Raw genomic sequence first — 11,934 nt, 5'->3', positions numbered from 1 at the left:
ACACAGCACTATTAAGAGTTAGATCTTTAATGTTAATATCTAATTAGGGACAAGTATGATGCAGAGTTTACTCACGGACACCCAGGGATGGCCTAGGATCTGGGCTGCTGTATATCGAGCTTCTACATTTACCTGTAGCATCAGACTAATTAACTCCTGTGGAGGAAAAAAGAGACGGAACATTAACAACATAGCATTTACAGTGGTGTTTTCCCACTACCTGAGTGAAATCCTGGACCTGCTGAAGTCAATGGCAAAACTCCCATTTGACAGGTGGTATCCTCACACTCTGAATTGCAGCTGTAGCATACAATGTATTCTTCTGTACATACATGTAGGAAGCATGGACAGAATGGTTGGAATAGAATTACACCCTTTGAGTACCATACTTACTCTCCTCCAAACAGAAAAAGTCCCATAATGTTTTATAACTGGAAAGTCACAAGGGCACATGATGTTTGAGTAATTTATGGAGAGAAGATAGAACAGAAAACACATACCAAGAGCACCAGCTTGTACCAAAAGTCAAGTGCATTTATGAACCCAGAATTTGAAAAGATATTACTAGCAGGGATGGCTTGACTGTACCGAGCATAAACTAATACACAAAGATTTTTTTTTTATTTTAAGTGCTAACTCTGGAGCCACCTGTAAAAATTCAAGACAATGATACTATTCCTTTACAGCTGGAAAATGAAAACTACCCATCAAGCACAGAGCACAGTTAAGAATTCTATTAAAAGGAATGACTGACAGCACCAGTGTTTGCTAAATAGTGGAATTATCTATACAATGGGATGGATTCTTTGCCCTGCTATGGCCACCCTAAATTTCTCCAAAAGCAGAAAGAGATCTTTAAGCCAGCCTGACAAATCTTCTAAGGATCCCTCCTTCTCCCCATGAAAGGGCTGATGTGCTTACATTTCATGAAGTCATTTGGAATTGCACCATACATTTAACTAAGCATATGTTTGTTTGCTTTGTTGAATCAAGGCCTTCAAAATGTTCAGAGGTGAAACAACAGATGGTTCACAGCATATTTCTATAGTGCGTCTCTTCAGTACTGTCAGTAAATCTTGAGGTTAGTCACACAAAAGGCAGTCAGTGAAGTTATGAACTCTCAGTGAAACTTTCCTTCTCAAACTTTCATCAAATGTATTAAATCACAACTGACAGCCAGTTTACTGGTACAGATGCACGTTCCACACACAAAATACCATTCACAAGAAATCAATTAATGGCAAATAATTCCCATAATTGAAACCAACTGACCCATTTTTTTGGAAAGTTTCTGCTGTCTCAGGGTTGTTTGTTGCTGAATGTCCTAAAGAAGAATATTCCACTTATCCTAGCAGACAGTGACTCCTCTGCAAATACAATACATATGCAATTAGGGGGCTTGTGTTCATTCTCCAGTTCTGGGAAATGACCAGCTCAGCATCATTACTCAGCAAGTATGTAAGCCAGGGTCAGGAGGCAGATGCTTCAGGCTAGTCACATCTGCTCAGTTCCTGTTTGGAGCAGGCAAGCCACCTCCTACACTGCTTGGTGCTGATTTGACAGCTGCTCTCTTGTGTGCCAACTGCCAGTTGACTTGAGGAAGGAACCATTTTGGCAGCTGTGAACTAGGAACTGCTGGCCACAATTCATATACTAACAGCCAAGAAAGGGGAAGATGCTGCTATGAAAACCAAAAGCCCATGCGAAGCAGAGGGCTTTGACTTGCTCTCAGAAAGACGCAAGACTCATTTATCTTAAGGAAAAACTGGGACTATGGTCTGATAAGGGTCATTACAAGAGTGAGAGCAATGTAGCCAATTTGTTTCTCTGGATAATAAAATGTGATTTTAATCTGTAAAGCACCCAAGTGCCCCCAACCTGAGCAATAGCCCCTGTGAAGAGTTATTCACACATCACTTACAGGCACATGGGCCCCTTCAAAAATTAGGGGTAGAATGTCAAACACTGCCTTTAAATGACAATCTATAACTCAAAGCGAAGTGCTATCCAAAAAAGTATTAGTAACTGGCAAATCAGCTGTTTGTGTTTCAATCATCTGTAGCCATCTTAAGGGCTGTGTCTAGACTGCACCCCTTTTGCGAAAAAGGGATGCAGATTAGACACAGCGCAATTGCAAATGAAGCAGGGATTTAAATCTTCCCTGCTTCATTTGCATGAACATGGCTGCCACTTTTTTCCGGCTCGGGGCTTTGCCGGAGAAAAGCGCTAGTCTAGATGGGGATCTTTTGGAAAATAAAGCTTTTTCTGAAAGATCCCTTATTCCTCTTAAAATCAGGAATAAGGGATCTTTCGGAAAAGGCTTTATTTTCCGAAAGATCCCCGTCTAGACTGGCGCTTTTTGCCGGCAAAGCCCCGAGCCGGAAAAAAGCGGCAGCCATGCTCATGCAAATGATGCGGGGGAGATTTAAATCCCCACTTCATTTGCAATTGCGCTGTGTCTAATTGCACCCCTTTTGCGGAAAAGGGATGCAGGTCTAAACACAGCCAAGGTGTTTAGTCTAAAGGTGAAAATGGAGCAGATGAAAGGAACAGTGTCTAGTCCACATAGGAAGCAGCCCTTTTGCAAAAGGGTGATGAGGTGGAAAATGTGAAGAGAGACATATACTAGGTTCAGTGCTTCAGCTGCACTGGAACAGTCGTTATTAAATAAACTAAACTACCTGCAGTGCTCACTGGATGCAATCAGCATTCTGTTACAGTCATTCACCCACAAAACAACAACAAGTAGAATTGTGAGACCTCCATTTTCATCACTACGTTGCTCTGAAGGGCACAATGGGTTTGGGATATACTCAGCAATGGTACAACAGCACAAATTCTGTGTAGCCAGGAGGCCACAATGCTCCCCCTGACTTGTCAAACAATTTCACAGCTTGAAGCCCTGGACTTTAATTTATTTAAGTACCTTAGCTGAGTCAGTGATGTTATCCCAGTATGGAGAGGGAAACTCTAGCTTTCCGATGAGGATCTGATCAAAGAGGTCTTCCTGAAGATTGTTCTCACTGTGGATGACAAACAATGGGAGAGAACAAGAGAAAAGGGGTCATTTTTGTCTCAGAGGCATTAAAGTTACATTTTTAGGTGGAGAAGCAACATTCAAATAAAACATTACAGCTGTTTGCTACCTCATACTCTACAAGTTTAAGTCTGGGCAGTATCACACCATCATTATAACTCTCAAGCGTGGTCAGGATGGGGGACAATACAGGGAAGAAATATATCATTATTGGTACCCAAGCCAAAATCCACTCCGCTCATGGTTGGAAAATCTTAGAGGGAACATCGGCTGGGACCAATTTTACAATTTCACTAACTGTTGGTTAGTGATCTAAATCTCTAGCAACATTACTTGGAGTCTTTTTTATTTGTTCACACCTAATTCTGGTAGCCAGAAGAATGACAGCAACACAGAATAATTGTAAGGGATATACGGTACATCTTTGAAAGTGAAACAAACAATTGTCTGAAAAAGAAATTGTAGAACTACACAAAAACTGCTCTTTCCAAAATAATTTAAAAACAATCTGTGAGAAATGTAGCCCTGAGTGTGGCAAATTTTAACTTTTAGTAAACTCATCTAAATATGTGTCCTTTGTTGTGTAATCATATGTCATGCCCTTGAAAAAACAGATATTTTCTGATTAAAATGTGGTTTGATTCCTTCCTTCAAAGTCCCAGATATTTATACCCATCTCAGACAATCCCAGAGAAGTATGATATTAAAGCTGGATATGAATACATATTTGACATGCAAAATAACCATAAGTTCATGATTCACTAATTACAAACCCTGTCATATGATGGGCATTAAGCTTACGATGAGAATGAAAACAGTTGATAACTACATAACTTATTTCTATTAGTTGAGCTATTTAAACAAGCATGGCTACAGTTGAACCTCTCCAGTCTAGCACACTCTGGTCTGAAAACATCCATGGTGTGACAAGATTTCAGTTAGCCGGATGTCCACTTATCATGGTTTCAGCCAAACTTCCAACAGTCCATACAGTTTATTTACAGCTCTCAGTCCTGGCTCTCAGTGTTCTGGGCTTTTATTTAGCTCTAATTTACTCCTAAATGTGCAGTAAGCAATGGAAGTGTTGGTAATGCTGTTAAACAATATTGACCTTCTGTGATTTGGCAAATTCTCTGGTTTGGCACCTGTCAGGTCCCAAGGGTGCAACACTAGCGAGGTTCAACTTGTAACTGGAATCACCTGTGTGAATGCTTCTTCAAGATAAAAACAGTCAACTGAAATTCCCAGTGCCAAACACTAGAGGGTGAACTATACATGCTCACTGCACTGAATTCTTGCTGTGGCGTATGAGATTGGAGGACAAAGGGACAGAAAAAGCTGGCTTCTCACAGTATAACACTGCTACACAACCAACAGCTAGTCACCTCCCCCTTTCTTTTTTTTTTCCTTAAACAAAAGGTGGGACCACATTCCTCTCTCTTGTGCGTCCAAAAATACTGAAAAAAATGCCAGCTGGTGAAATGGCAAGGTGATCTCATTGTTTTTCCTCATTTATGAGAGTCCTGTGGCATCTTGAGACCTACAGATGTATTAAGGCATAAGCTTTTGTGGGTGAAACCCTCTTAATCAATTCTATTGGTGTCTAAGGTGCCACAGGACTCCTCATTTTTGCAGATATAGACTAACACGACTACCCCTCAGACATAAGCCAGTTGAAAAGGGAGAAAAAAATCTTGGGGAAGATATCTGGCATTGACTATTGCTGGGGGATGGAGAAAACAAACAGGTTCTTTATCTTATCCGAACAATTCTTCAGGTAATTAATTCTTTATTTTCTGCCATTGACCTGGAATTAAACTCACCTGCGAAAAGGTGGGAATCCACAAAGCAGTATATATGTGATCACACCTGCAGCCCAAATATCCACCTTTAAGCCATATCTAGGGGGAGGAGGAGAAGAAAGAGATTGCGTTACTTGTGCAAGCTTCTCAAATGTGTCACCTCCAGTTAGTTAGTTTTTTAAATTAATACATACAGAAAGCCTGCCTAAGGCATTTGATAGGAGAAGAGTGTATGTCCTTCAGTTAATCTCAAAGTATAGCAAGAGTGGCAAACTGTCAATATTTTTCTTGATGTCCTCCAGAGTATTGAGTGTTGTGAGGAACCCACATTTTTCTTTGTTTTTCTATCACAATCCCCAAGTTGCCAGGTTAGGGATGTTAAGTAGCAGGTATTTCACCAACTGTGTAGTTGATAACATTTTTATCAACTACACAATTAGTTGATAAGGGAAGGTGCTCAGTCCCAGCTAGCACCAGGTCCAGGACCTACCCCTGCTGTGGCTCTACAGTTTAAATATAGTAAGAGCTGAGCAGGCAGGACACCTGGCTCCTACTACATTTAAAATGCAGAGCCACAGTGGGAGTAGGTCCCACACTTGGCATGAGCTGGGACTGAGCCAGGCTCACACTACCTCCAGTAGCCCCAGTCCACGGGGGGTCCCATCGAGTAACTGGAACCCCTCATGGCCAGCAGCCTCTGTTCGCAGCCAGCTTGGGCTACCACAGATAGGCTGCTCCACAGTCTCTGCACTGCTGCCTCTGATAGAGGTAGAAGCTCATATGTGTGTGGGGGGGAGGGGAAGGCTGCACCATAGAGACAATGCTGGGGGGAGAGAGGGAGAACACCATCTTTTAAGACAGCTCCCCCCAGCACCAGCTTCTGCTCCCCCCCCTTACTGCCTCTGATATAGAGGCAGTGGGGGGGGGGGAGGGAATGCGAGTAGTCACATAGTTAACGTGGCTACCCAATAAGCCTAGGCTTATCAGTTAATTGACTTCTCAACTACTTGCTTACATCCCTACTCCAAATAATTATCAATCGGTTTCAGATTCTTTCAGTACCAGCCCATTTAAAAAAAAAAAATCAGAGGAGGATATTACTGAGAGATGGGAAAATCCTTTCCATCTCCTGCTACAGTGGACAAATTGCCTCTGCATAGACACTGCCAAACTGGAGAGAAAGATTCTAGGACTTGACTCCCCTACATGAATGAGTTACACTAAAATGAAGAACCAAGCCTTTTCTTTTTAAATACATGAATAACAATGCTGTAAATCAAAGCATGTCACATTGTTCATTTTTCTAGCGCTGCAAGTGGAACAAACGCCTTGCATTTACATCATGGTCTCACAGCTCTCAAAAATACTTTTCAACAATTGTGCTATGTAGGAGAAACAGTGTAGACAATGTGATATTAGAAAAATCAGATCAGTGAATCAAAGATTTACCAGGGGTTCAAAATTTGCCCCCTTATAATAAACAGTCTTTCACATGTCAATGTAGGAGAGAAAACTGCTGTATCCTCACCCAGTCTCTGCAATGATTTCTGGAGCCACATATGTAGGGGTGCCACAGACTGTATACAAAGGTCCTTCAACCACTGTGGCCAGTCCAAAGTCCCCTAACTTCAAGGACTTGGTTCCATCTGGATACTCGCATACCTGGAGTAAGCAAAATCAGAACAGGGATTGAAGGATATTTTTCCATTACAGGATGGAGTAAAACAGCAGGAACATGATATAATGTGATAAGAGAAATTGGTTTTGCTCTACAATTCTTGACGGCTTTGACTTCCCGTGCTGCGATTCATCTTTGTGCTTGAAGAGCCTTAATTCACTCTTGGAAAGTTCTGATGTGATTAGATTCAATTTGAGAAAGGAAATAAATCTAAATGATTTTTAAATAGATATTTGCTGTGTTTCTTGATAGATCTAATCCCTGCCTACACCTGAAAAAAAATTTAGAACCAATTTCCTATTGTTTTAGTAATACTATTAATTTCCATCTTAAGCATGCTTTAAAATGATGTATTGCTCACGCTGAAGGACAGGTGTCTATGATAGTTCCCCTGCCTAGAGAAGATTACACTCTAAATGAAGGCTTAAATATTAAATTTTCATAATATCCTTGCAAGGTGTTCATTGCACAAGGCCATAGCAATGATTAGTATAGGAATGGGACTAGAATTCTTGTTCGCAAAACTAGAGCACTATGGTCTGGTCTTTAGAAAATGCCTTTCAAATATCTTCTCTGTGGCTTCCCTGCCATCTACAATCAGCCATTATGTTCAATATTTGTACATGTAAAAAAAAAATCACACACACAGAGTTACCTCTCTTCTACTTTTCCAACACACTAACTTCAAACTCCTTGCGCCCTCATGTTCAAGGCCCTTGAGTACTCTGCTCATTCCTGGCAACTGAGCTGATCTAATATTTTATCGTCAGCTACCACTGACACCTTTAAAAGTCCACCTGTCCCACAATATGTCTGTATTTTCTTTCTGGTTGCCACTTTATGCATGGAACCTATCCCCACGTATGACCTGTAAAACTGCCTCGGTCTCCTTCAAGCTGCTCAAGACCTGTCATCCGCCTGAACACTTCACTGGTATGTTGTCGTTAGACTGGAAACTCTTTGGGCGAAGTACTCTCTCCTTACCATATATATATATTTTACTGACTACTTAAACATGCAAATGCAAAGGTCCATCTAGCCCAGTATTCTGTCTGCAGCCAGTGGCCAATACCAGATGTCCCAGAGAGAGGGAACACAACAGGTAATTGTCATGTGATCCTTCCCCTTACCAATTTCCAGACAAACCATTCTTACCCATCCTGGCTGATAGCCATTAGTGGATCTAACCTCCATTAATCTATCTAGCTCTTTTTAAAACCCTGTTAAAGTTCTAGCCTTCACCACATCCTCTGGCAAGGAGTTCCACAGGTTGATTGTGTGTTAAGTGACCCCTAGTTCTTATATTGTGGGAATAAGTAAATAACTTTTCTTTAGTCACTTTTTCTGCACCAGTTATGATTTTATAGACCTCTATCATATCCCCCCTTAGTTTCTTCTTTTTTTAAGCTGAAAAGTCCAAGTCTTTAATCTCTCCTCATATAGGAATCATTCCAAACCCCTCATAATTTTTGTTGCCCTTTTCTGAACCTTTTCCAATGCCAATACATCTTTTCTGATATGAGGCAACCACATCTGTACTTAGTATTCAAGATGTGGGAGTACCATGGTTTTATATAGAGGCAATAAGATATTTTCTATCCCTTTTTAAAATGATTCCTAGCATTCTATTTGCTTTTTTGACTGTCACTGCACACTGAATGGAAAGGTATTATGTGGAAAGGTGTACACAAATACACACACACACACACACACACACACACACACACTTTCATTTGTGTGGGTACTTCAAATGCAGCTCTAAAAATAGAGCAACATTTTTGCATGCATAATATGCATTCAACCTCAACTGTACACCTGAAAACAGCATCAAAGACATTTAGCAACTGTTTTCTGTAACTCCACAACATTCAAATTGCCATTCAAAATTGCAAGAAAAGACTATTATCATACCACTTCAACAAAGGGTCCTCTAACACATTACACTGTATACAGACACTCTGGAACATTATTAGAACTGCTGTCTGGATTGCTGAGAGTTGATTTATAAAACAGCAATTGCTACTGCTTGTTGTAAATCTTCCAAATCACCAAGGCAGTAATACACAGTAACTTCTCAAAGTGACTGGAATAAATATACAGGCACAACTTTACACAGTATAAATACATATAGTGACACTATACAGTGACACTTTATTATTGTTTCAGATGAGAATAATCTAGGCCAGACTCTGCTCTCATTTACACCAGTAAATTTGTAACAGAGATTGGCCCACTGTGCTTACAAATAGCACTTAAATCTGATTTAGCAATACTGCTGTTTAAAACTACTCATTGCATTCAGCCTCTGAGACAATTCCTGTAGGAAGCTTCTCTAATCATTTCTGGACATGAGATTTCAGGATGTCTGAAACAAAAATACTGACCCCCCCCCCCCCCCCCAAAAAACCTGGAAAAAATTTTGTTGAAGAAAAAAAGGGGGAGCGCTCAAAGTTGGGGGGGGGGGAAGACTCCAAGAACCTGGATCACTGCTAGGGGTTACCAGGTAGTCATTAAAACAAACACACACACACACACACACACACACACACACAGAGACACGCTTCGTGGGGGTGGGGGTGGGAGCACAGAGGACTGGCCAGGAACGGGGGAAACAGTTAAAGGGGGGTGGCAACGGGGCTGGCCGGGGAAGATGGGGGGGGGGGCCAACAGGAAGCAGGGCTGGTCGTGGGGGAGGGGGGTCAGGCAGAACGGGGCTGGCCGTGGGATATCGGGGGAGGGGGAATCGGTTGGGAGGGGAGGGGCACAGCTGGGGGGGATTAGGGGCTGCGAGGAAGGGGGGAGATGCAGCGGCGCTGGCTGGGGGAGATGAGGAAGAGGAACGGGCCAGTGGGAAACAGAGCTGAGGGGGAGGGTCAGGTGCCACAGGGCTGGCTGGAAGGAAGGGGGAGTGGGAAGCAGAGCGGGCGGGGGCGGGGGAGATGAGGAAGAGGAACAGTCCGGCAGGAAGCAGAGCTAGGGGATGGTGCAGGGGGCTGGCCGGGTAAGATCAGGAGGGGAAGTGGGGGAGAACCAGCAAGCTGGGAGCAGGGGGAGGGGTGAGCAAATTGGCCAGCGGGGAGCAGGACTGACTGGGCACTTACTACCTGTCCCGCACAGGCTCCGGGCGACGCACGAGCAAGGAGGAGGCTTCCCCTCCTCCTCAGACTCAACCAACTGTGGGCTCCCAGCAGCAATCGCAGCCCCACCTCCCAGCTGGGACTCCCAGCTACTCCCCCAGCCCAAGCCAGGCTTCTGTCCGATGCGCAGCCGGAAAAAATCAGAAAATACCGGACATTGCACATGTCTGGTATTTTCTGACTTTTTTTAACTGGACAGAGCGTGCAAATACCGGACTGTCCGGTACAATACCGGACACCTGACAACCCTAATAACAAGCCTTATAATGACATGTGGGGGGCACAAAGACTCTCATGCCCTGTTCAACACTGTGCGGGGAGGGTTAAGGGGCCAGCAGCTGCCAGAGCCATCCTGCCCAGTGATTCAGGGAAACTGCTGCAGATCCCAAACTTTGGGGGGAGGAGGCACATAGGACTAGTGGGGGACCTGATGCCAGTAATAGGGCTCTGTCCCATCCCCACAGTCGCTGGCTATGACAGGAAATGGAATGACATAAGCACAGCATGTCTTTGCCATGTTGCTGGGAGGAGGGGGCCTGCAGGAAGGGGTGGCCGAGAGAAGCAGAGACACACAGCTGGGAGCCAGGTTGCTTCTGTTTCCTGTCACCACCAGCAAGTGCCGGGCGGGAGGGAAGGAGAGTGGAGAGGGAGCAGGGGTGAGAAAAGGTGGAATGGGGCAGGGCAGAGGCAGGGCCTGACGGGGAAAGGGGGTTGATCTGCGGCCTTGTAGCCAGACACGAACCCCATCTTGTCCCCCCCCCCCCCACCAGAGAGCAAGAGAAAGGCAGTCAGCCTTTGATGCTCTGGGAACACAGGTGTGCTGCCTGTCCCTGACTCTACCATAAACAGAAGCCAGACAGTAAATGGGCCAGCTGACGACCCAGGGCCTCCCGCCGTCCTGATGGCTAGTACCAGTAATTGACATGCCTGCACTGTCCCAGGAGAGGAATCTTCGCCCATCACATACCAGAGGTGCCCATTGTCTGCATTTTCCCAGGTGTGAATTATGCTTTGCACCCTTCGTGGGAAACCTGGCATTCAAAGACATTTTTCCTAATTGGCCACTTGAGACCAGGAAGAAGCCTATGTGACCCATGGGGTATAAAGAGGGGTATAGTAGCCCACCCCATTTGAGCTCCAATCATCTATACCTGCTGGCAGGTATTGATTGTCTCCCGAGGTCTGTGGGACACCCAACCTCGCCCTACTTCTTCCCGAGGGATTGAGAGAAAGACGCTGGCCACGCCAAGTCTGGAACACAGGGGTGAGAATATATACCTGCTATGTGTCTATTTTGCATGCATTTAATAAGAGCTCAGAGAACCAAAAGGGTTTCATGGTACCTGTAAGTAACTTATTAGTGTAATTTCTGTCCTGTCCTTTGTAGTGGCTGTGTTATCGGTAACACAGTAGTAGCATTTAACAACTAAGTTTACCCTGTAACAATAAAATAGTAACTGTTTAAGCTTTAACCTGACTCCTTCAGTTGCTGTAACAGAACCAAGCACAATTTAAAAGAACTTCAGCCGGTCATAAGGGACTCACTGCCCTGACCGTCGGCTGACAGGCCTACACCCTGTTACAGATGGCCTCTCCTGGGCTAAAGGTGGCAGGGGGAGGAATCACACTGGGAGGGACATCACATGGCTAGTGACCCCCTTGTATATTTCTCTATTGCTGAATTATCAAAAGCCATGAAAATCCTCTAATGGTTAAATAATTTAACCCTATTCTTAATCTGGGTAGGGTATGAAAGTCTCTACTTAATAACTTGCACTGCCATTTATAGCACAGAAAATACTGTTACAGGTGACAGGTTAAGAATATAAGAATGGCCATACTAGGTCAGATCAAAGGTCCATCTAGCCCACTATCCTGCCTTCCTATGGTGGCAAATGCCAGATGCCCCAGATGGAACGAACAGAACAGGAATCATCATATGATCCCTCGCTTGTCGCCCATTCCCAGTCTCGGACAAAGAGAGGCTAGGGACACCTTTCCTATCTATATTTATGTAGCTGAAGGGCCAACTATTTAACAAAATGTCTCTTGGTTTTTCCTACAAACAGGGCCTAATTTTCCCCTCTCTTCACTGATGTGAGAAATAATGACCAAAATGAGAATGACTAAAACCCCAATCTTGCAAATATTTACACATGTGCATATCTTTACTTATGCAACTAATCGTACTGAAGCCAATGGAACAACTCATGTGGGTAGAGTTACATGAGAGAGTTTGCAGGAAAGGAGGTTCAGAGAGAAATCACTCCTATCAAGAGT

General features: G+C 43.7%; 1 protein-coding gene across 6 annotated transcripts in view; it reads right to left on the bottom strand.

Moving 5' to 3' along the window:
• The window catches only part of DCLK2 (doublecortin like kinase 2), a 156,381-nt gene that overhangs the window by 8,855 nt on the left and 135,592 nt on the right, over window positions 1-11,934 (bottom strand). For all 6 annotated transcript variants that reach the window (XR_012904152.1, XR_331241.4, XM_025185463.2 and 3 more), the window contains 4 exons: window positions 6,368-6,501; window positions 4,861-4,938; window positions 2,927-3,023; window positions 76-156 (listed from right to left, as the gene is read on the bottom strand). Coding sequence is in view for 4 of the 6 variants with exons in the window: in XM_025185463.2 (XP_025041248.2) it covers window positions 76-156; window positions 2,927-3,023; window positions 4,861-4,938; window positions 6,368-6,501 (390 nt within the window). In the remaining 2 variants the exon portion in view is untranslated. The remainder of the gene's footprint in view (window positions 1-75; window positions 157-2,926; window positions 3,024-4,860; window positions 4,939-6,367; window positions 6,502-11,934) is intronic.

The sequence above is a fragment of the Pelodiscus sinensis genome, chromosome 5, assembly GCF_049634645.1.
Source record: "Pelodiscus sinensis isolate JC-2024 chromosome 5, ASM4963464v1, whole genome shotgun sequence".
NCBI lineage: Eukaryota > Metazoa > Chordata > Testudines > Trionychidae > Pelodiscus > Pelodiscus sinensis.
The sequence above is the reverse complement of the archived record's forward strand: the minus strand, read 5'-3'. Positions and strand labels throughout refer to the sequence as shown.